Below are 26,235 nucleotides of genomic sequence, written 5' to 3'. Positions count from 1 at the left end.
GTCTAAGGCAGCTGGCAGGCACTCTCCCCCCTAAACTGGGGTCACAGGTGGCGGGCAGGCAATTTCCCCCTAGGCTGGGGGTCTTGGCAGACTATAGCCACAAGGGTCCCGCCGCAGCTGGGCTCCCTTGATGGCTGCACAGCGGAAAGAATGACCGGAACGCCCGGCATCAGCTTCTTAAGCTGATGTAGGATGCTCTCCGGTCGTCTTGGCAACCGGGGAGGGCCAAAGCTGGCGTGCCTCGTCGCTTGGCAACGAGGCACGCCCCCTGGACACGGGCCGCGCTTTTCGTGAGCGCGACCTTTGTCCAGGGACATCCGCAAGTGCGGGCACTTCCCGTACCCGCACTGCGGATGACAGGACTGGGGTGGCGTCAGCCTGACGCCGCAGCTTGGAACACCCCCACAGGAGGTTCGCACCTCTCCGCCGAGAGGTGTGAACCTCGCTACCTTCTCCTCTTCGGCTGCGCCGGAGGGGGAGAAGACAGTGACAGGGGTGGTGAAAGCCACACCTCTTCTCCTGTGCGGCAGGATGAGAGGTGGAGGGGGGTCAATTGACAGTGGGGAGAGGGGATAACATTGAGGGGCCAAGGTGACAATGGGCTTTTGGGGACATCAAGAGGACCTGGTGGAGGAAATAGTTTAATGGAATTTGAGGACATTTAGCAAGGTGGCAGGGAGGAGGAAACTATGTTAATTGAATTTGGGCCATTTGGCAGGATGACACGGAGGACATACAGCAATTAAATCTAGGGATGTTTGGCACAAGCAATTAATGAGAGGATTAAGCAGAATGAATAATTGGCAGGGCCCCTATACCGCGACACTAGCGTTTTACCACGTTTTACAGCATGTTACTGCGTCTTGCCGCATTTTAAAAAAACTCCTCTAGAAACCCACTAGTCCTGGGTTTTTTTCAAGCCAAACAATGTCCCAGCCAAGAAACGTTGATTACAGTCTATGTGTGCATGGACACATAGGATAACATGCTAGGGGGTTTACTGGCTGTAGAAAAAACATCAAATGCCAACAACAGCAGCTGTAAAAATGTCAAGTGTGCTTGAGGACTAAGCCTAGGTTCACACTACAGCGGTGCAGTAAATCCCATGTGATTCGCACAGGAACCGCACCGCATTTCTGTACAAATCACATGCGATTTGTATCTGGTGCGATTAGAGCCATACATTTTGTATGGCTCTATTCGCACCGCACCAAAAACATGCAGGACCCTTTTTTGGTCTGTACTAGAATCAGATCACATAGGTATTCACACCTATGTGATCCGATTCTGCACATTGCACTGCGTTTTGCGGACCGATGTCGGAGTTTTGTTGACTTAACATACACACCCGCATCGGTTCATATGAACGGGGTGCGATTGTGATGCGGTGCAGAATTCGCTCTGAAAACGCTGCGAATTCCGCACCACATCAGTGTGAACCAGGGCTAAAGGTCTTGTAACCAAAGTCTTTCAGCTTTCAGTAAATGCTAATTCACACATGTGCAGTGCAGATTGAAGCTCAGGTTTCACAGCTAATCTACAGAGTAGTTGTTCAGTGGTTCAGGTCAGGTTTACATCAGGTTCTGGTCACAGTTTAATCCTGTTCATACATGTGCGGTATAGAAAGGGTTCCCATAGAAGTCAATAGCCCGTAATTCGCACCTGAACCGGACCGCACAGCTCAGAAATTGGACATGACTCTTTTTCAGTCTGCACCAAATCCGCACTGACCAGGCACCGTAGGAAGCAATGCTATGCAAAAAGCATTGCAGTCACGGCCTATGTGCTCACCCTCTACTGCCTTTGCAGCGTAAGGGTAGCGGTAAAAATGCAGTGTCATGTTTTTACCACTCCCAAAAACAAGTGTAAATGTGGCCTAAAAGAAATGATCTCACTGTGTTTATGTGATCATCATCATGATCACACAGTACAGGACCTGTACTATGTGATCATCATGATGTAAAACAATCAGCGCTGAGTGAACCATTGGCGCATTATAAATACTGTATAATAATAATAATGATGATAATGATGATGATCACAAAAGCACAGTGAGACAGGTGCTGTGGCTGTGTATCATCCATGGCTGCAGAGTGTTTGCACTCATAGAGCTATAATCTGCACTCTGCAGCCATGGATGATCCTCTTGTGTGCTGTCTTACACTATACCCAGGTATGGGAACCCTTATGAATAAAAGTCCTTGTGTGGCAACTCTACATACATATCAGCACTGCCTGCTGCCACCGCTGCCGCCACTCACGATCCCTAGCTGTGCAAAGTGTGGCACGAGTTATTGAGGGAGCAAAACAGGTGAGCATCTCCCACATATCCCTCCGCCATCCGGGAACGGAGCTGTACAGGTGCAGCGCCGTATCCCTACGAGACGAAGTTTAACAAATAGTTCCTATTATCTGGGCCCCTCTGATGATATAATGGAGCCCAGGGAAATTTTTTTTTTACTACATATTCCAGGAGCTGATCATGCATTGCCTGCACATTATAATGTGCCATGAAGCTGTCCGGGCCCCCTTGTTAAACTGATGGGGCCCGGGCCCCCTACAAGAGGACCGGTGGTACCCCCTTATCGGCGGCCCTGCTCACATGTAGCAAGGAGTGTTTGGAGGGTTCCTTCTACACCAGGAGAGCTGAGGAGTCTGTTACAGAGCCATACTACTGGCTACAATATTGAATGTTCCTCTCAGGAGCCTGGCCACTAAAAAACGTTTCACTGTTTTGCTACATCTGAGTACAACAGTGTTTTATCATTGTTTTTTGATGGTAATGCACTAGCTCAATCCACTTTTAGAGTCCATTCACACCAGATGCTGTAGGACTGCGCTGAGCGTTTATTCTGGCACAGTCCCACCGCAAAATCCCTTGCCTCCTGTGTTCCCCATTCACACCGCTGCGTTACAGTGGTGTACAGGCACGGTTTGCTGAAAAAGAGTAGTGCATGTACTACGTTTTTTTCAGCGCACAGCAACTCAGTGTGAGGCACCGCTTTGCACCACGTGGCGGCCAATTAAAGTAAATTAATGTCTGTGCGACAAGTTTGCTAAAAAAAAAAAAAAAAAAAGCATTGCAGTACAGAGCTGTGATTCCCGCCAGACCGCACCCTTAGCCTGGGTTCACACTTGTGTGGTGCAACATACCGCATGTGATTCACACAGGAATGTGCAAATCACATGTGAATTCTGTGCAGTGCAATTTGAGCCATACATTTTGTATGGTTCAAATTGCACCACATTTGCACCAAAAAGATGCAGGACCCTTTTTTTGGTCCGCACAAGAATCAGATTGCATCTTCACACCCATGTGATCCGATTCTGCACATCGCAACACGTTCTGCAAACTGATTTCGGGGGGTTGTTAACTTAAAATACACACCCGCAATGGTTCGTGTGAACGGGGTGCGATTATCATGTGGTGCAGAAATCGCACAGAAACTGGTGCAAATTTCGCACCGCATCAGTGTGAACCCGGGCTTATGCGCCTATCTTTCAGGTTACTCAGCTTGAGCGACAACAGTCTGCAGTACCTGTAAAGGCATTGTCCCTGCCTAATCCAGCGGCATAAAATCTTTGAAAGTGTAACACTGATCAAGCTGCAGTGTTGAGTTAAATTAGCAGTTCACTGAATTATTTTATTGGCTGCATGAAATTTTTATTTCAAAGTACAAATTCTTCATACTTTGTTTCCTATTGTTAGGGCCCCTTAAGGAGGATTCTTATTGCAAGTCTTAGTTTCTTGTTATACTCTTCATTTTCTCATTCCATTACTTTCTGTAATATTTGACCATAAAATAAAACTCCAGTTTCCAAATGCTCATCTGGTGTTTATCTCCCTGGATCTCTGTTTTAATTCGACTAGAACTTATTCTAGTGGGCGTCCCTTATGAACCATAGTCATATATATTGTTAATGGATGTAATAAACATCTACCCAGTAGAAGATGTGCCATAAACTCGCAGTGAAAGTGAAATCTATAATGTGGACAGCTAAATATAATCAAAGCACAATAATGTTCAGATAAAGCTTTTTATTGAATGCATTGGGTGTCATTCACATAGCTATTTCAGTCCCAATATGTTTAATAAGCCAGAGGGAAGAAGAGACTCATCTTTCATGAGGACAGTCATTTGCATGCACCACAAAAAAAACAAAACAAAACACAGGACCCTGTATGAACTTGCAAAATTATGTACCCCTCAAGTTGCCCTTCATTCAGATGACTTTAATGCCTTTTCTCAAGCTTTTCAGTTAACTGAGCTAACGAAGTACAGTCATAGTCTCGGTGAATCATATGCAATCTGTGATGCTTTCTTAAAGGGTGTATGTGCCTTTATTGCCCACATTATACTGCAAATGGGTTAATAAGTAGGCTGTGTCATTTTTTTAAATATTTTTGTATGGTTTTAAAGTGTTCTGTTAAGTTCATGTTGCCATGTTACATATTAAACGTGTGATGGTCAGTAGGTAGAACGTCCCTGACATTGGTGGTAAGTGGAAAAAATTCCCCTTACATTAGTAATCAGTGGGAAGAATGCCCCCTATTCTGTTGGTCTATGGGAAGTATGCCCCCTTTACATTGGTGGTTAGTGGGAAGAATATCCCTTACATTGGGGGTGAGTGGAAAGAATGTCCCTTACATTAGTAATCAGTGGGAAGAATTCCCCCTATTCTGTTGGTCTATGGGAAGTATGCCCCCTTTACATTGGTGGTTAGTGGGAAGAATATCCCCTTACATTGGGGGTCAGTGGAAAGAATGACCCTTACATTAGTAATCAGTGGGAAGAATGCCCCCTACTCTGTTGGTCAGTGGGAAGTATGCACCCTTTACATTGGTGGTTAGTGGGAAGAATATCCCCTTACATTGGGGGTGAGTGGAAAGAATGTCCCTTACATTAGTAATCAGTGGGAAGAATTCCCCCTATTCTGTTGGTCTATGGGAAGTATGCCCCCTTTACATTGGTGGTTAGTGGGAAGAATATCCCCTTACATTGGGGGTCAGTGGAAAGAATGTCCCTTACATTAGTGGTCAGTGGGAAGAATGCCTCCTTACATTGGCTGTCAGTGGAAAGAATGCCCCTACGTTGGTGGTCAAAGAGAAGAATATCCCCTATATCGGTGACCAGTGGGAAGAATGCCCCTTACATTGGTGGTCACAGGGAAGTACCGTATGTCCCATACAGTGGCAGTCAGAATACCTTACAGAAAGCTGAAAATATAATTGGTGTCATGCCACTGGATCTGCCTAGTGGCATTGGACTTAAACTATCTAGGCACAATCAGACTGGAGGTCAGTCAGCCACAATTCAAGGAACCCCTAGCAACCTCTAGAGGAACCCTAGGGTTCCACAGAACCCTGGTTGACAAGAGATGCTATAGAGCATACTGGTCACTCCTAAACCATTATCATTTGGTGTCCTTTATCATAGCCATGGACCACAATTAGGAGGGGATAGGCTCAAGCAAAAGGACACATTATTTACATTTTAGAAAACCCTCATTTTAGAGCTCTCAGCGAAATTTACAGTGTATGTGATCATACAAACAGGTACCTCTGGATGTCAGCCTTCTTATCTCCTGCCTGTTTAGCACTTTTAAAATGACCACAGAGTGACTTTATGCCGCAGATCTTCATATTTTCATATTGCCATGTCATAGATATAAAAGAGATAATACTGAGTATAATACTGTACCTCATGACACTTAGAAATCCTCACATACCTACCTCGCCCACTGTTAAGCAGCCTTATACTGCAATGAAAGCCAGCAAAGGATACTTCCCAAATGCACAAAACTCTTGAGAGACCAAAGAAAGTATCCATCACCTGTGTTTTCTTTCATTGCAGCATTATTCTTACTGGTCATTACTTGTACTCTTCAAGTGTCAATTTCATTTTGTAAATTATTCCATTAGGGTTAGTTTTAACATAAGGAGCAGTTGGTTTGTGTTTAGAAGCATTACATGCCAAGTAAAAGAAAATGAATATGGTCGTATGTTACTTCATTTAGCTACAAAACCAAACTGGCTGCTGCCCTTGCAAAATGCAGAATTAAGTATTCAGCTCCGACCATTGAATATATATTGCCAGAGACTGTACGGAAACAGGAACAAAGAGCTTCAATGGTGCCACTCTATGCATGGATCAATACAGCCAAAGTCAGGTATGATGAAACTTTCCTGAATACCAGTTTGGGTTTACTTTTTGTGACCACAGAGAGACAAGAACACATAACTTTGTTAGTCATGTGAGATTTGCAAGATGTGGTACCTTGTCCTGTGCTGTCTTACACACCTAAGAGCAGGGGTCCTCAAACTACGGCCCGCGGGCCACATGCGGCTCGTCGAGGACATTTATCCGGCCCGCTGGCAGGGGCGTATTTGCCGCGAGGAAGGGACACTAAGTACAGGGGCGGGCAGGGGGCTGCTGTATCTTACCTGGCTCCGTGTCCCAGTCCCACGACGATCCAGTCCAGGAAGCGCTGCTCCTTCATTCACTCCGGCCACTCCCTCACTCCTGCCACCAATGATGGGGCATTATTCCACCCCCCACTGACACCAACGATGGAACACTATTCCACCAATGGTGGGACACTATCCCCCCCCCACTGACACCAATGACGGGGCACTATTCCCCCCCACTAACACCAATGACGTACTATTCCTCCCACTGACACCAAAGATGGGGCACTATTCCTCCCACTGACACCAATGATGGGACACTATCCCCTTCCCCCACTGACACCAATGATGGGACACTATTCCTCCCACTGACACCAATGTTGGGACACTATCCCCTTCCCCCACTTACACCAATGATGGGACACTATTCCTCCCACTGACACCAATGTTGGGACACTATCCCCTTCCCCCACTTACACCAATGACGGGGCACTATTTCCCCCCCCCCCACACTGACACCAATGATGGGGCACTATTCCTCCCCCCACTAACACCAACACTGGGGCACTATTTCTCCCCCCACTGACACTAATGGTGGGGCACTATTCCTCCCACTGACACCAATGATGGGGCACGATTCTTCCCACTGACACCAATGATGGGGCACTATTCCTCCCACTGACACTAATGATGGGGCACGATTCTTGCCACTGACACCAATGATGGGGCACTATTCCTCCCACTGACACCAATGATGGGGCACTATTCCTCCCACTGACACCAATGATGGGGCACTATTCCACTGACACCAATGATGGGGCACGATTCTTCCCATTTACACCAATGATGGGGCACTATTCCACTGACACCAATGATGGGGCACGATTCTTCCCACTGACACCAATGATGGGGCACTATTTCGCTCCATAAGACACACTTGGGGGGAAATGTCTGTGCGTCTTATGGAGCGACCGGCCCAGTATTCCCACCGCCGTTGTATGTCCGCAGTCTCTGGTCATTTCATGTACTATGTCTGCAGTCTCTGGGCATCTCCTGTACTGTCCGCACTTGTTCATAGTTTTTTTTTTTAAACTATAGTCCGGCCCTCCAACGGTCTGAGGGACAGTGAACTGGCCCCCTGTTTAAAAAGTTTGAGGACCCCTGCCTTAGAGTCATCTATAATTACATTCTTTGACATTTCAATTTAAAGTTTCCCTTCATGTTTTTCTGTTTTATAAACTTTTTTTCTATTATGCATTCTTTTTAATAGAAAAGATAAGCCACAGTATCTAGTCATACTAGTAATGTCATCCTGGCACATCATGGTTTTCCCCAACTTGTTAATTTTAGATAAAATGAAAATAAAAAATTAATCTTTTTTTGTCTCCAGAAACAGTCACACGTCTTCTTATACACCTTTTCACAACTTTTATCAGAATTGCTCACTTTTGCTGTTTATCTATTGGCTGCCTAACTTACCTGCTTTCCTGCAAATGGCAGGTGTGCTTTGAGATGTGTTTTCTATATAAAATTGGTTTTAATGCTGATCTGTACTTCTGTAATTAGCCTCACAGAGGTATTAAACATGTTGAAAAAAGAAGGATTCACTCAGGTGGAATCTCCCTCAGACCTGGATGGTTATAAGTATTGCCTGGATGAGCATTGCCAGGATTTGCTTGTGTTTCCAACTCATCTTAAAGAAGAGCTGAGCAGCATGGACATGTTCATTGATTATAAGATTGTATTACAGGTATGCAGATATCTTTTAATGTACATTTAAATAAATGTATTTTCTGAAATCGCTTTTAACAATTTAAAATATTTTTGTTATCTCTTCTATACATTCATTCAGAAGTAGACTTTAAGGTTTATGTATTCCTAAAACTTTTTTCTGTTTTGGATATAGTAGGAAAGAGTTAAAAGCTCAATCATTTTTTTGTTTGGCTCTGTATTTTCTGTTGGGGAGATTTTCCTAGTCTAGTCCCAGAGATGCAACAGGAAGTGAGAGTAAATCTCTACACAGTGAGGAGAATTAACTTCTCAGACAGTTGTTCCCAGAATCAGTGTCTGGATTGTAATATTTTGTGTTTTGGCTAGAGAACATGTCAGGAACAAAGGTTCATAAAGAGTCCATAAAGATATTTTATTGATTCTATAGGAGACAGCAAAAACAGAACAACTGACAGCCAACACGTTTCGGGGGGCAAAAAATGTTGCCCTTTATCAAAGCTTTAGAATATTTTTTAATGTCAGATGAAAATAGCTCCTGGATCAGTTGATCCAAATCAGGAGAACATGAATGAAGATAAACATGCATGAAGATAAAAACCTTCTGTGTGCAGCACAGAAGAACAGGAGAACATGCATGAAGATAAAAACCTTCTGTGTGCAGCACAGAAGAACAGGAGAACATGCATGAAGATAAAAACCTTCTGTGTGCAGCACAGAAGAACAGGAGAACATGCATGAAGATAAAAACCTTCTGTGTGCAGCAGTGCCCCCAGCCCCCTCAATACTTACCTGAGCCTCATCGCAATCCAGCGATGTGAATGACAGCCTCGGCTGTCCCGGGTCTCTGCTTCCTCATTGGCTGAGACAGCAAGTGGGAGCCATTGGCTCCCACTGCTGTCAATCGCAGCCAGTCTGCCAATGAGGAGAGAGAGGGGTGGGGCCAAGTCGTGGCTCCGTGTGTGAGTGGACACATGGAGCATCGGGTGCCCCCATAGCAAGCTGCTTGCAGTGGGGGCATCTGACAGGAGGGAGGGGCCAGGAGAGCCTGTGGGGGACACGAGAAGAGAAGGATCCAGGCTGCTCTATGCAAAACCACTGCACACAGCAGGCAAGTATAGCATGTTTGTTATTTTCCAAAAAATAAAAAAACAAATGAACCGTTAGAATCGCTTGCTGGCACTTTCTCTAGCTGAAGCAATAAAGGCTTGACATGGGTGTTAATCCGTACCCCCTCTACTCAAATCTTTAAAATAAAACAGAGTTTTCGGTAGACGTACATTTAAAAAAAATACATTCCATATCTAGTTTGCATTTGGGTTAACCAGGACATCTTAAAGAGTCCCTGTACAGAGTTCAAGGTGTCCAGGTTGTAGATCCCTAGGAGAGTTAGAACCCTGGACAAGGGCCCTTTATGTTTTCCCCAACACAGACTTTATCTGTGGTGTTGACACAATAGATTGTAACTCCGCAAAGGATGAATCAAGTGTAGAGGTGATTATGGTGAAAATAGTTATGCTGATCATTGTCAAAAAAGGATTACAAGTACAAGTGCATAAGTGCAGCTTAACAATTAGTGACCATAAAACGATTGATTAGGCAACCTTAATAGTCATGCGTCATTCCCTACTCAGCGAACATGGGCTGCCAGACAGTGATATTTGTCTTGGAAGCATTTTTGTCCTCTAGTTTAGGAAACCGCACATAAAAGCTGCAGAGATCCCAGAAGAGTGTGTGTGATTTATAACTACATTGTCCACTCTCTGCAGACTTGGAAGGATTGTGGACGCAGAGGCACAATATCAGTGCATCAGTGAGAGGGTTGCTCAGCAACATGTTTATGTCAGGCTGTTTATCACTGGAAACAGAAGCTGCCCAGTTTGGGAGCTTGATCTTTTAATCCCTAGAAGGACAATGCCAACATGAAATATATTGCCTTTCTGTGAGCGTTTTTCACTTTGAGTGCTGCATGGGCTGAGATAGTGTAGGAGTACAATACGTCACCATGGTAACCATCATAAAGACACAAGATATGCGTAGACCATGTACTGTATTGTCTACAGAGACGTTAACAGGTTTATGTCTTGGGAGCAAAGTTACAGACCCCCTTTTACTGTCTGCATGTCACTTCTGGCATTTATTCAATGCATTTTATAAATTGGCAAGTTAAACGTATTGTAACTAGCTACCAGATTTAATAAGATGGTAAAATGCCTCTAATAATATCAATGTAACGCCTCAAAAGTCTAAAAGTGACAAATATAAAAGGAAATAACAACCCTGCTCAGTTGTCCAGAAAATATTTCGCCAAGGAATGTGCTATTTTGAATACTAGAAAGACTTATTGTGGCCAATAAGTAACTATTACAATTGCTCCCAAGTCTTATCAGTCTCAAAGAAACATATCTCCATAGTAGTGAGAATAGTTGTTTTTTTTTATTAAGTTTATCAAATACAGAAAGACATACTAACTCAGAAGGTGCAATGATGGCAGTTTTGATAAAGTATGCAATACTCAACTTAAAAAGTTTACCAATGTACTCAAATTAGAAAAACACAGGGACCCATAGCTCCACTCTGGTCTGGCCTCTCTTATACATGGACAACTAGGACGCCAGCCATAGTAGCCCATCTCCTTTCTCAACTGAGAATATGATAGAATGTAAGCCACACCCTGCTTAGCTCTTCTTGCAGTATTTTTTAATAATTAATGAATTGACTGCCTACAGCAATATCTCCACTCAAAAACCAACCTTCTTTGACACATTTCACCACTCCTGGCTTGCTCACAAGGATAGGGAACCATACATGCTAAGATACTAGCCCAGCTGGAGCTTGAAGGGCCACAAGATGTGTAGAGGCTGCAAAGCACTTAAGTGTGGATCACAAATTCCAGGCTTATGTCCATAAATAATGTAAGCTTGTCTGTATGACAATTACATGCTGAAACATATGCAGAATATAAAATGATTGAAAAGATACATTGGGTCTTGGTGAAACATGTATGGCACTCACTGCTGCCAGAGAGACAGGCCAAGAATACTGAAGGACAATAGAAATTAGGAGGAAAAAGAGGAAAAAAGGAAGAGAATGTGTGTCTAACCATGAAAAGGAGTTGAGAGGGATGAATTTCACCATTCCTTTAGTGATGTGTAGATTTGGGTCCAAGGTTCATAATTATTGTTATATTTTTGAGAGTGTTGTGTATTCTAATTGATAGGAGCACCATGATTTGTACCTCTTGGTTGAAAAGGTCCAGTATGGGGGGAGGGAGAGCAGGTTGCTTCCATTTTAGTGCTATCAGACAACTTGTAGCTGTTAAAATGTGGGAGATAAATGTATTTGCTTTTGGTACATGGGGAAATAGCAATCATAGCACATAGTGGGTGGGATCAAGGGGGGTAGCTGATAGCTGTTAATCCTTGAGATTATTTCTTTAATGATAGACCAAAATGTCTATACACAGACATGGCATTTGACATGACCAATATATGGAGGGAGGCTATCCCTAGCTGTCATCTCCAGTAGTAGTTGAAGGTAGAGGGATAAATTATGTGGAGCCATTTTGGGGTGTAGTACCAATGAAATAGTACTTATACATACTGTACATTATATAAGTGTTTTCCTTGTATAACATGCAGATGGAAATTTTACTTACATGGCTGCATCCGATGGCAATGGGATGATCATAGCCCAAGTGCTTTTCCCTCTTTTTCATGTATTGATGTTTGGGGAATGGAAAGTGATCAAAAAATTAGAAATATTAGATATCAACCACTTTCTAGAAGGTCCAACTTTATATATAAGTTTGAATTGGGGAGGTCTCAAGCAGGTGGGAATGGTAAAAAGAAGCGAGCAAAGTGGCATGAGAGAGGAAACTTTAACCTACTTGCCCTACTACTCTTGCAGTAATCTTTAACTTAAAAGATAAAGCCAATAAAGCCAAGAACAAAAATGTTTTATATCGCAACTCACCAGTCCTTAGATGTAGTAGCTGCATAGGTTTTTTTTTAGGCAAAAAACATTTTCAGCAAGTTCATAAAATATCTGTTTATCTTTGCCAGATATGCACTGTTCTTGTCACTTCCTGTGGCATAAACTGTTAGCAAAAGCAATGTTATCTTTCTTCTGTAAACTACTAGCTTCCCCATCTCCCATGTAATACACATGACGAAGACCGACATATTTGAAACCCAGCCTGGATGTCAAATACAACTTCCTCTATAGATACAGTGGGGTAGTAAATGTAGCCACCCCGGGACAGGAAGTGTGTTATTTACAGGGCAACCAGGAAATAAAGAGAAAAAGACTAAAAAAAATGAATGCAGCCAGAATATGTAAGGACTGGAAAGCTGCAATACATTACATGTTTGTTTTTGGATTTAGATCACTTGCTCACCCACACTCTATGAAAAGTTATTGTAGTGCTTACCTTGATTGCTTCCCTCGGCAATTCCAAATTTTATTGGAAGCTATGCAAAATAAATGCAGAGCAGAAAAAAATTTAAATCCAATTTTATTTGCGAGTGTTACAGCTTTACAAGAAAAAACAAGCAGATAACAAATGAGGATGCAACATAAATAGCAATCTTAACCACCTCAGTAAAAGAGCAGAACGATGAAAGATCATTTATCAGAAGAACTGCTGTCTGGAATTCTATACATATTAATATTTATACAGCTCATCCGCATTAATAAAACCCTAAAAAAACACCAGATTCCAGTGTCATGTATAGGAAGCAGCCTTGCTTTGTACATCTTAAAGGTGAACTTATACTTAAACTTTACTTACTATAATTAAAATGCGGTTCTTGAACTCCAGGCAAGTGAAATTGTCTAGGTGGAGATGATGTCATCAGTCTGCTGCAGGTAGAAGAAAGCATTGTAACAGTGTAATGAGACTCAAGGAGAGATGTCAGACTTTTGTGGATTAATGAGATGGTAGGGGCATGCAATGCTAGGTATACCGATTTGTATGTCAGAAAAAGGGACCCATCGTGACCTTACTGTGTTTGTCACTTCCCTGTATGGAAGGAGCCAAGAACACAGGTTAAGGGGTCACAAACATCTTTGTTCCAGTACTCACAATATTTTTCCAATGCATCACCAGATTAGGACACCTACAAAATCAGGTCTCCTGGGTCCTGGCCACTCTTAGGGTTGTCTCTCATTGATCCTAAATTGTTTAAAGGCTAATTTCACCTTTTGAAAAAAAATGCATATATTTTTGCAGGTAAAAAAAAATGTGCATTTATTCTTTTTTTCTTAGGAGCCTGCAGAGCATGTGGTCTGTGATCTGTGATCAGCGAATTGTGGATGCAATGTCAGGCTCCTGCAGGCACTTCCTAGAGCTCTCCGCCTGTACCTCTGTACAGGCATACAGTTCCTGAGCTACAAGCAGTGTGAATGAACTATGAGTGTGCTGATCAGTGCGCCTGCAGTTCATTCAAACTACAAGTCTGTCTGCCATGATGGCAGATGAGACTTGTAGTTTTTTTAATTTCCAGATTTTTGTGAATGAATAATGCAGCTGTGCGGGCAGAGCCATGCTAATTTTAAAATTTGACAGTGCGTGTGGGGGGAGGAAACCCCATCCACAGTCACAGTGGGGCATCTGGGTGTGGGGGGGTGAGCGGGGGGGGGGATTAGTTATCCTTTTAGAGCCTTGATGTCTAGTACACTAGGGAGTTGATTTACTAAAGGTAAGTATACTGTGCACTGCTAGTGGAGTTGCTTTAGATCCGAAGGGGAAGCTCTGATGTGAGGCGAAGCACTGCTGATTTCTTTCATCCAATCATGTGCAAGCAAAAATGCTGTTTTTTTAATTTTCATTGCATGTTCCCCTCAGAACTAGAGCAACTGCACTTTCCATGCACTTGCAGTGCACAGCCTATATGCCTTTAGTAAATCAACCCCGTTGTGTAACATCAATGAATTCACTTCTATAAGGAGAAAGTCAAAACCTTGGGTAGAGAATGCTATATTTCAGAATACTGTACATCCAATATTGAGCTCAGTTCTATTTTAAGAAATCAGGCTGGCCACTTGATTATTTCTATTATTATACACTCACCGGCCTCTTTATTAGGTCCACCTGTTCAATTGCTTGGTAACACAAATTGCTAATTAACCAATCACATGGCAGCAATTCAATGCATGTAGATATCTGGACGTGGTGAAGACAACTTGCTGAAGTTCAAACCGAGCATCAGAATGAGGAAGAAAGGAGATTTAAGTGACTTTGAATGTGGCATGGTTGTTGGTGTCAGACGGGCTGGTGTGAGTATTTCAAAAACTTCTGATCTACTGGGATTTTCACACACAAACATATCTAAGGTTTATAGAGAATGGTCCGCCCCGTGAGCAGCAGTTGTGTGGCCAAACATGCCTTGTTGATGTCAGAGGAGAATGGGCAGACTGGTTTGAGATAACAGAAAGGCAACAGTAACTTGAATAACCACTCATTACAACCAAGGCATGCAGACTACCATCTCTGAAGGCACAACATGTCGAAACTTGAAGCAGATGGGCTACAGTGGCAGAAGACCACAGCAGGTGCCACTCCTGGCAGCTAAGAACAGGAAACAGAGGCTACAATGCGCACAGGCTCATCAGAATTGGACAACAGGAGATTGGAAAAACATTGCCTGGTCTGATGAGTCTCAATTTCAGCTGTGACATTCAGATGGTAGGGTCAGAATTTGGTGTAAAAAACATTAAAGCATGGATCCATCCTTGCTTGTATCAACGGTTCAGGTTAGTGATGTAATGGTGTGGGGGATATTTTATTGGTACACTTTGGGCCCCTTAGTACCAATTAAGCATCGTTTAAATGCCACGGCCTACCTGAGTATTGTTACTGACCATGTCCATCCCTTTATGGCTGCAGTGTACCCATCTTCTGATGGCTACTTCCAGCAGGATAATGCACCATGTCACAAAGGTCAAATCATCTCAAACTGGTTTCTTGAACAAGACAATGTGTTCACTGTACTCCAATGGCCTCCACAGTCACCAGATCTCAATCCAGTAGAGCGCCCTTGGGATGTGGTGGAATGGGAGATTCACATCATGGATGTGCAGCCAACAAATCTGCAGCAACTGCGTGATGCTATCATGTCGATATGGACCAAAATCTCGGAGGAATGTTTCCAACACCTTGTTGAATCTATGCCACAAAGAATTAAGGCAGTTCTGAAGGGAAAAGGGAGTCCAACCTGATACTAGCAAGGAGTACCTAATAAAGTGGCCGGTGAGTGTACTGTATGTTTACATGCATTGAGCGTAAATACAAGGGCAAAGTGACATCCATTGCAGAATGTGATATGTGTAGAATGTATGAATGTTAACAATTTTTAAAGAATATCTAAAGCTAAAACTTTTTTGTTTAGGATAGATTACAGATTGGTTAAAACCCCTGTAAGTTTTCTTTATTTCCGCATATTGGTAGGAAATGTCACTTTACTTCTTGTCCTAGAGACCAAAGCAAAAGGGAAGCCCCTGTTAGAGAGTTAGAACAGGTCCTCAATGGAAGGTTTCCCTTCAGCCTTTGTAACAGTGACAAATGTAAAATTGTGTATTTCCCATCACCATTTTGGAAAAGGTCACTAGACAAACAAAAAAGGTCAAAGGGTATGTAAACCCTAACAATTATATTCTTGTATTTACCCCTTTTTGGCCCGTTAAATGTAATTTAATTTGAAATATCTGTTGGATAAGTGCCAAAAATACTTGTTCATGCTGACAGGAATCTGTTGAGCTCATAAGTACCTCTGCGCTCTGCCGTGTAATCTCAAGTAGTGTTATCAGACCTGCCAAGTTCACTGCTGAGCACTACAGAACACCTACCATGTTATGGAGAAGGGGAGGTGTTCTGTAGATCTAAACATTTCATGTTCTAGGGTGACTACATTGTTCTTCCATAGATACAATACAAGAGAAAATATTGTCACCATAGCACAGGAAATGTACTGGCAGGATTACTGAGTGAAAATATTGGAAAAAAATATGCAGCAACCACATTTATGGACTAGTAAATGATAATATGTTTTTGTTTTGGGTTTAGTTACACTTTAGTCTCCCCAGTGGGAGCACAGACAGGGATAAAAACCAGATAGGAGTTCATACTATTCTCTACCACATCCAACACTAAGAAAGCATTTGGCTTTAGATACACATTAAACATTGTTAAAGGCTATAGAAACTAGTATGTAAAACAGTTGACAGATCCATAATAATATTGGATTGTCAATAATATTATCTTTTAGACTGAGTACATACTATTGGTGAACCTTGTTTTCATAAAGGAAAAATATGTAGGTGCTGCAGACTGAGAATGACTAATGTTCATATATACCAGATGTATGTGAGTCTTCACCAGTTTGGTTTTATTATTAATAGACCTGTTTCCTCCCACCTGGCGTGTTGACTTTGTTTGGTGGGATGCTGTTGGTTCCTCAGCCTCCTACAGAGATGTGCTAGGGGAAGGAGGGTTATTATCGTGTAGAATTCTCTTAAACCATTGACATCAGTTCTACTTCTATTACCCTTTAATGCTTCAGTGGTTACTTCACAATGTCAGCGTTTTAGAATCTCTCTCTCAGTACCCATACACCTAAATATTTTCTGCAGCACTGTGGGCCTTTTGAGGGCCTGCACCACACATTTATGGCTTTTGGGTATGAGGGTCTCCAGAAAGATAACAGATCTCCCTGGAGAGCACAAGTGTCAAAGCTCACTGACGGTTTTATTTAGCACCACATATGCCTTTGGGGCCCATTTACACCACATCTGTTGGGCGACGTTGCTCAACATTTCCACTAGGCTCAGTTCACTCTAACTTGCTGCATTGATTTGAGCTAGGTAAAAATGGAACATCGGTTGTGCCTACTGGGGTTTGTAGAACGCATGGCCCCCACATACGCCATTGGATCTATAAGGCTACAGGTACTGTTACGCTACTATGCCGTAAAATCAATTGCAGTGCATTGGAAGAAAGCAACTGCTCACTTAATACTTTTGGAAGCATTTATAATCTTCCCTTATATCAAGAGACGTATGAGAATAGTGGTAGAAAGAAAAATTTTGCAACATATGGGCTTGTTGGTTGGAAGACCCCTCCACAGCAGTGGATATGAACTCATAATAACCCATCCAGCCTCAAAGCCACTTCACCCTCTCCCACCTATTCCTTTTACCTCCTTGCTTATGAGGAAACAAATCAGAGCCTTCCCTGGCATGATGTGGACTGCTATGTGAGCCAACCAATTGCTTTCAACACAAGTGCTCTCCCCTGCGAGGGTAGCCCACTTGGAATCCGTATCTTCTTTCTTAAATAAAAAAAAAAAAGTAATGGAACACCAACTGTACTAGCCACACTCTGAGATGCAAATAATATTCCTTTATTAAAATAGCCAGTGGGAACAGGTTCTATTCTGCCATGTTTTGAGCTATGTACAATTTTATGACAAAGCACTGTGCCTAATGCAAAACATGTCAGAATAGAATCTGTTCCTGATGGCTATTTTAAAGCAGAGTTCCATCCAAAAGGGGAAGTTCCTTTTTAATTCTTTGTCCCCCGCTCCCCATTAAGGATTGGATCCTTTTGGGAGCAGGGGGGAACGGATACTCAAATTTGACAGGTACCCGCTCCCACTTCCGCTGCGATGCCTAGGCGATCAGAAGCGGAAGTTGTCCTCCCCCACTCCCTCCCTGTAGTCTTCTGGGACACGTGACTGGTCGCAGAAGACTACGGGGCCATTCACAAAGCACAGCGCTTCTCGCGCATGTGCAGTGGGCACCCGACTGTAAAGCCGCAAGCTGTCAGAGCCTGGTGTCCACATTAAAGATGCCGGCACCAGGGAGAGAAGACGGTCGGTGAAACCAGCCATGGCGAGGACATTGCTGGACTGAAGGACAAGTAAGTGGCTGTATTTTAAAAGTCAGCAGCTACTGTTTTGTAGCTGCTGACTTTTTAATTTTTTTTTCATCTGGAACTCTGCTTTAATGAAAGAAGAACAATATTTTGCATCTTGGTGTGCAGCATTCTTTTTGCTGGTACAGTTATTTGCTTTAGCGGAGAGATGCTGATCCAGTACCTAAGATATGATGGAGGAGTGATGGCGTGCGATCTCATCATCTCGGAGCAGCATATGAAATATTTGACATTAACGCATGCTGCAACACACTTTAGCGCTTCACAGCGTTTGTTAAAACAGAACTAAAGTGCACCAAATACTTACCTCTGTCCTGGCGATATGACCATTGGATCACTTGCCAGCTGTTGACATCTACTGACCCGGCTGTAAACAGTCAGCTAGGTTTGTTTTTTTTGCAGAAGAGACATAACGTATCCTTTGCAATAAAATAAAAGGCTGCCTGCTCACAATTTTTTTTTACTTTAGTTCCACTTTAAGGAAAACAACATAAAACATTATGGCTTCTGCTGGGGAAAGAAAACACATTAATGCTGCAGGTAAAAAAAGAATGTCAACACACCTCTACTCAAGTGTGTTTAACCATTTGCCTTCCAGAGGATTTACCCCCTTGCTGGCCAGGCCATTTTTTGCATTACGACAACTGACAATTGCGCGGTTATGCAATGCTGCACCCAAATTAAATTTACATCCTTTTTTCCCCATGAATAGAGCTTTCTTTTGGTTGTATTTGATTGCCTGTGCAGTTTTGAATTTTTGGGCTATAAAAAAAAAGGCCAACAATTTTGAGAAAAAAAACAATATTTTTGACTTTTTGCTATTATACATCTCTAGTAAAAAAATTTAAACTCAAACTTCTTCATAAATTTAGGCTAAAATGTATTCTGCTACATGTCTTTGCTAAAAAAAATCCCAATATGAGTAAATTAATTGGTTTACGTGAAAGTTATAGCATTTACAAATGGTGGTATACCTGTATATACTGGGATTTTTTTTTTTTACTAGTAATGGCGGCAATCAGCGACTTATAGCGAGACTGCAGTGGGCATTTTAACACTGGGGAGAAATGACTTGGTGTCACTGACATCCCCAGTGACACCAATACAGTGATCAGTGCTAATAAAAAGCACTGACATTTTACTAATGGCAATGGGCAGGAAGGGGTTATTATCTGGGACAATCAAAGGGTTAACTGTGTGCTGTTTTACTATGAGGCTGTGTCTGTGTTTTCAACTGTAAGCACACTGCTTTGTATGGCTCTGCTATGCAGAGCCATACAAAGTAGTTTGCAGGAGCTGACAGGGGAGAGAACTGTGTTGTTTACATACAGTTCTCTCCTTCCGTTGGTAATGCTCAGCAAGTAACGAGGCGTGACCCAGTGATTGACAGCCTAGGCCGCAAATAGCGGCGCGGGTAGGGTGCATGGGCGGCCCACTCACGCCCCGTACCCAGAAATGCAAAATCACGTGTATATATACGTAATTTTGTGCACCCCTGCCACCCTGTAGCAGTATATCTGCTATAGGGTGGCGGGAAAGCGGCTAAAGCATGTCTACACACCACACACAATGCATGTTGCGTGAATCCAGGCTAAATGCCACATATACTGTAAAATTAAAGGTATACTCAGTTCTCTTTTCAGGAGGTAACTTCTGTCTGCTTGAAAGACACTTTTGTACCCTGTGCCATGTCACACTATGAGTGCTGAGGCAGACTTAGTGCTGCAGGAAAATTCCATATCTCTAGGCCCTACAAAAGTTAGGATGTATCTTCTATACAGTTGCAAGAAAAAGTATGTGAACCCCTTGGGATTACATGGAGTTTTGCATGAATTGGGCATAAAATGTGCTCTGAACGTCATCTAAGTCACAACAATAGAAGAACACAGTCTGCTGAACATAATACTACACAAACATTAGATGTTGCCATGGTTTAATTGCACATAACATGTAAACATTCACAGTGCAGGGAGGAAAAAGTATGTGAGGCCCTAGCTTAATGACTTCTCCCAGAGCTAATTGGAGCCAGGAGTGAGCCAACCTTGACTCCAATCAGTGTGATGATATTGGATGTGTTGCTGACAGCTGTCCTGCCCTTAAAAAACACACACCTGTTTTGGGTTTACTGGTTTCAAGAAGCACTGTCTGATGTGAACCATGCCTCGCAGAAAAGAGCTCTCAGAAGACCTATGATCAAGAATTGTTGACTTGCATGAAGCTGGAAAGGGTTACAAAAGTATCTCCAAAAGCCTTGATGTTCATGTGTCCACGGTAAGACAGACTGTCTACAAATGGAGAAAGTTTAGCACTGTTGCTACTCTCCCTAGGCGTGGTCATCCTGTAAAAATGACTGCAAGAGCACAGCGCAGAATGCTGCATGAGGTAAAGAAGAATCCCAGAGTGTCAGCTAAAGACCTACAGAAATCTCTGGCACATGCTAACATTTTTGTTGACACATCTACAATAAGGAAAACATTAAACAAGAATGGAGTACATGGGAGGACACCACGGAGCAAGCCATTGCTGTACAAAAAGAATATTGCAGCACGTTTGAAGTTTGCAAAAGAGCACCTGGATGTTCCACAGCACTACTGGCAAAATATACCGTGGACAGATGAAACCAAGATTGAGTTGTTTGGGAAGAACACACAACACTATGTGTGGAGAAAAAAAGGCACAGCACACCAACATCAAAACCTCATCCCCACTGTAAAACATGGCGGAGGGAGCATCATGGTTTGGGGCTGCTTTGCTGCCTCAGGGCCTGGATGGATTGTTGTCATTGATGGGAAAATGAATTCCAGAGTTTATCAAGACATTTTGCAGGAAAACGTACAACCATCTGTCCGCCAACTGAAGCTCCGCAGAGGATGGGTGATGCAACAGGACAATGACCCAAAGCATACAAGTAATTCAACAAAACAATGGCTGCAACAGCACAGAATACGCCTTCTGGAGTGGCCCAGTCAGAGTCCTGACCTCAACCCGATTGAAATGCTGTGGCATGACCTTAAGAGAGCGATTCACATCAGACATCCCAAGAATATTGCTACACTGAAACAGTTTTGTGAAGAGGAGTGGTCCAAAGTTACTCCAGATCGTTGTGCAGGTCTGATCTGCAACTACAGGAAAAGGGTTGGTTGAGGTTATTGCTGCCAAAGGAGGGTCAACCAGTTATTAAGTCCAAAGGTTCACATACTTTTTCCTCCCTGCCCTGTGAATGTTTACATGTTATGTGCAATTAAACCATGGCAACATCTAATGTTTGTGTAGTATTATGTTCAGCAGACTGTGTTCTTCTATTGTTGTGACTTAGATGACGTTCAGAGCACATTTTATGCCCAATTCATGCAAAACTCCACGTAATCCCAAGGGGTTCACATACTTTTTCTTGCAACTGTAACCATGTTTGCCATATTTGTTCTTTCTCTATAGGACAAGTCACACAGTGTTGCAGCACATACTGTGAAAGCCTTGCACAACATGGACAGTGATATTATTGTGGCCAACCCTTTTCCAGACTTTACCATCGCCCACCTCTCCGTGCTGACCAGTCAGGGCATGTGCAGTATATATGTATGTGGGGTTAAGTCTGAATCCAGAGATGAAGAAATGCAGGAAATCTTCAAGAACATGGAGTGTAAAAGTAGGTCTTTCCTGAAATAAAACTATATTATGTCAGATACATATGCTACAGGAACACAGCTTGATGTACATTTTCAGCAAAGTACTATATATCAATCATGATATCATTCCATCACTGACACTTACAGTGTATTTTTAATTTTGTGCGTAGGAAGGAAGGGATGGATGCATAGTTATTTTTAAATGCACTGATTATAGCAAAATGCTATAAACAATGCTCTAATATTTATTTACACATTTGCGTAAAGCCAACACTGAATAATATCCTTATTCTCCAAAGATAATCTATACACATCCACTACTCAATGGCCTTGTAATCTATTTTTCATGAAATAGCTTCATACTGTGTTTTATGCCTCCTTGTTTTGTCCTCTGTGAGCTCGCAAACCTCTCTTTTTCTCCCTAACTTCAATTTGTATGGAATGGTAGTTGCGGTCCTGTGTATCACACACTACACATCCCATAGTCCATCTTGGGAAAAAGCAAGGGAGGATGGCTACGCTCCTACATACATTAGCAACATGGAGAACAAGTATAGCCACCCTGTAATAGGAAGTCAGATCACACTGCTGAAAAATAGGAATGTGGAATGTGGAGGAGGCTGAGAAAAATAGAAGGCACTTTTTAAAATTAAGAATACATACTTGAATATCATTAATTTTATTTAAGTGATATTAAAGACAATAAAAAAATAACAAACAAGTCATTCTTACTTGCTCTGTGGAATGGTTTGGCACAGAGCAGCTCGGTCTTCCTCATCTGAGATCCACCACTGGCCCTCTCTCCTGCCAAGTTCTCCCAGAGCAAGCAGCTTACTACAGTGAAGGAAATAAGTATTTGATCCCCTGCTGATTTTGAATGTTTGCCCACTCACAAAGAAATGATCAGTCTAAAAATCGAATGGTAGGTGTATTGTAACACTGAGAGACAGAATAGCAACAAAAAATTCAAAAGAAATGCATGTCTAACAAATTATGCACTGATTTGCATGTTCATGAGGGAAATTCAGGAGGATTTCTGGCTACCAGGTGTCTTTCATACAGGTAACAAACTGAGATTAGAAGCAGGGAGTGCTGCTAATCTAATTTTGTTACCTGTATAAAAGACACCTGTCCACAGGAGTAATCAAACAATCAGATTCCAAACTCTCCACCATGGCAAAGACCAAAGAGCTGTCCAAGGAAGTCAGGGACAAAATTGTAGACCTACACAAAGCTGGACTGGGCTACAAAACTATCGCCAAGCAGCTTGATGAGAAGGTGACAACAGTTGGTGCAATCATTCGCAAATGGAAGAAACACAAAACAACTGTCAGTCTCCCTAGGTCTGGTGCACCATGCAAGATCTCACCTTGTGGAGTGTCAATGATCATGAGAACAGTGAGGAATCATCCCAGAACTACATGTGAGGATCTTGTCAATGATCTCCAGGCAGCTGGGACCACAGTCACCAAGAAAACAATTGGTAACACACTACGCCGATAAGGATTGAAATCCTGCACTGCCCGCAAGGTCCCTCTGCTCAAGAAAGCACATGTCCAGGCCCTTCTGAAGTTTGCCACTGAACATCTGAATGATGCAGAGGAGGACTGGTTGAAAGTGTTGTGGTCAGAGGAGACCAAAATCGAGCTCTTTGGCATCAACTCAACTTGCCGTGTTTGGAGGTGGAGGAATGCTGCCTATGACCCCAAGAACTGTCAAACATGGTGGTGGAAACATTCTGCTTTGGGGGTGTTTTTCTGCTAAGGGGACAGGACAACTGCACCACATTAAAGGGACGATGGATGGGGCAATGTACCATCAAATCTTTGGTGAGAACCTTCTTCCCTCAGCCAGGGCATTGAAAATGGGTCGTGGATGGCTGTTTCAGCATGACAATGACCCAAAACACACAGCCAAAGCAACAAAGGAGTGGCTCAAGAAGAAGCACATTAAGGTCCTGGAGTGGCCTAGCCAGTCTCCAGACCTTAATCCGATTGAAAATCTGTGGAGGGAGCTGAAAGTTCAAGTTGCCAAATGTCAGCCACCAAACCTTAATGACTTGGAGAGAATCTGCCAAGAGGAGTGGGCCAAAATCCCTCCTGAGATGTATGCAAACCTGGTGGTCAACTACAGGAAACGTCTGACCTCTGTGATTGCCAACAAGGGATTTGCCACCAAGTACTAAGTCATGTTTTGTGAAGGGGATCAAATAATTTTTTCCGTCATGAACATGCAAACCAGTGCATCATTTGTTATACATGCATTTCTTTTTAATTTTTGCTTGCTATTCTGTCTCTCAGTGTTACAATACACCTATCATTTGAATTTTAGACCGATCATATCTTTGTGAGTGAGCAAGCATTCAAAATCAGCAGGGGATAAAATATTTATTTCCTTCACTGTATGTGGTGAATGACCGGCACTGCTCCCCAACTGCTGTCACAATGCAAAACGCCAGCTACCATAGTAGCAATCTTCTCTGAATTAGTTGGCACCTACAAGAGATCGTAGGCTCAGTCTTTTATTTGTAAAAATAGAGCAGAGGAGGTACAGAGATGCATGTTCTGTCTGCAGCATTCAGAAGCAGACGGGGCTGTGCAGGCTGTGTGTGCTCCAGGGCCCTCTCCTCTGTTCTGTTAGTTAGAAGTCTCCTTTATTCAGCGTCGTTGGATCATGGTAGGCGATGGGGAGGGGCTAGCGATCTGACAACGCTGTTAAAGAACAGCACAGCACTGAGATATAACAAGCTTTTCAACTTGTGATGAAACATCTTTAAAGCTCAACTCGATGTAGATTTGAAAACACTAGTGAATGTAGTTAAGCACAATAAAAATGACATTTATTTTGTTATACAAAATGTATAAGTTCCTAAATCTGACTTATATTTGCCTCTTGCAATCCACTGGATGGTAGAGGTGAGACTAGGAGAGTGAGGGGCAGCAATACAGGCCAGTCAGGTGTGCTGCAGTGTGCTTACAAATGTTCGAGTCACAGGCTGGGGACAGAAAGGTTACTCAACCTCATTACCTAAATTCAGTGAAGAAAAGTCTGGGCAGCAACATAGCTCTTCTATCTGACAGGGCTTTGTAAAGCTCAGGAATGGATGAATAGAAATACAGATGCTTTGAAGGTAAAACTAGGTACTATATGTATTTAGTTGTATGTAGCTATTTGCCTCCAGGGGGATTACTTTTTCCATATACCTTCTTTATATATTATGTTCTTTTTATAGTTTACTTTACTAGCTAGAGTACATCATACCCATGACTTGTACTGACTCCAGTATTTTGCTTTGTAGATGTAAAGATGCTCAAAGAGAGTTTCACTGACATTGACCACAGTGATCCTAGATTACAAAAGGCCAGTCTTATTCTTCTGCTACCTCAGTGCTCTGGATCAGGAGTCAGCAACCCTGTGGAGTTTATTCTAAATGAACATGGAGGTAATTATCACAATTGTATTGTTTGTGACTACAGAAGCCATGATTCAAGTAGCTAGAACTAGGATCCTTCTGGAGGATTCTTTGGTAACTTTCATGGCCAATGTGATCTTGGTGACAGTATGTTCGCCTACTTTATAGGCAAAAAAAATGTCTGGTCACATTGAATACCAGTATTGCAGTCAAAGGGAAACTATTGTATATTGAAGAGCCTTAGTAATATGCTGTATAAATATAAAAGACCACTTTAAAGAAGAACACTCACCAAAATATTTAAACATTTCTTAAATTCCTTAGGGGACCAAGTACTGTTTACCAGGCATCCCACATTGCTCTAATGTCTGTTGTGTATTTAGTGGTTAAAGTACTGGTTAGGAAAACTTCCCTGCAAAAAACAGTTGGAAAAAATGCCTTCTGAGGAAGATAGGTTGTTTGGTACGGCCTAGACACATTCATTCACAAGATTTTGTTGGGGGACCTTGTTGCCCTTATAGAAAAAAGTTAACCATTGGTAAGTAAGCCTTCTATGTTGGGGGCTAAGAAATGTTCTTTTCACTCAGCTCAGATCTCATGTTTTTAGAATAAACAAAAGTCTCAGTTTTGTAAGACGAAATGGACCCCAAAATTACCTAAATCAGGAGACAAGACAACTTCACAATAAGGGAGTATTCCTGCCACTGCAAGCGGGGAGAAGATAAAAAAGATTTGCAATATTGCAACTGCTGTAGCATATGCAAGTCATAATGGAGGTACAAGAAGTCATGCAACAGACAGCAAGGCATTCCACATTCTGTCTTGGGGGGAATGTCATGTTCTGGCTTTCTCTGTGGTGCACATTGCAGGGGTTGAGGATTGGAAGGCAGCCTTATAAAGTCACTAGCAGCTAGATCCAAGGGAATGGTCCTTACAAGTATAAGTGTTTCAGCAGATATATCACAAGTGGGGGACTCTGGATGTGGATAAGCTTACTTACAGTTTAAATAATAAACCGGACAGATTTGTAGTCAGAGGGCTTTCACTTTGGACACACCAGTAACTGTGGTATCAGTTTAGTCGAATATATGCCTTTTCTTCCTCCCATCAGATACTGCCAAAATTA

At 42.5% G+C, this 26,235-nt stretch overlaps 1 protein-coding gene across 1 annotated transcript in view; it reads left to right on the top strand.

Annotated features, from left to right (window-relative positions):
• Positions 1-26,235, top strand: part of NSUN7 (NOP2/Sun RNA methyltransferase family member 7) — an 89,936-nt gene that overhangs the window by 49,444 nt on the left and 14,257 nt on the right. The window contains exons 5-8 of the mRNA XM_089654020.1: positions 6,019-6,171; positions 7,976-8,159; positions 21,507-21,717; positions 24,996-25,139. Of these exons, the coding sequence (XP_089510146.1) occupies positions 6,019-6,171; positions 7,976-8,159; positions 21,507-21,717; positions 24,996-25,139 (692 nt within the window). The remainder of the gene's footprint in view (positions 1-6,018; positions 6,172-7,975; positions 8,160-21,506; positions 21,718-24,995; positions 25,140-26,235) is intronic.

The sequence above is a fragment of the Staurois parvus genome, unplaced genomic scaffold, assembly GCF_062004578.1.
Source record: "Staurois parvus isolate SC_StPar_1 unplaced genomic scaffold, SC_StPar_1.0 ptg000734l, whole genome shotgun sequence".
In the NCBI taxonomy this organism is placed as follows: Eukaryota; Metazoa; Chordata; class Amphibia; order Anura; family Ranidae; genus Staurois; species Staurois parvus.
The sequence above is the reverse complement of the archived record's forward strand: the minus strand, read 5'-3'. Positions and strand labels throughout refer to the sequence as shown.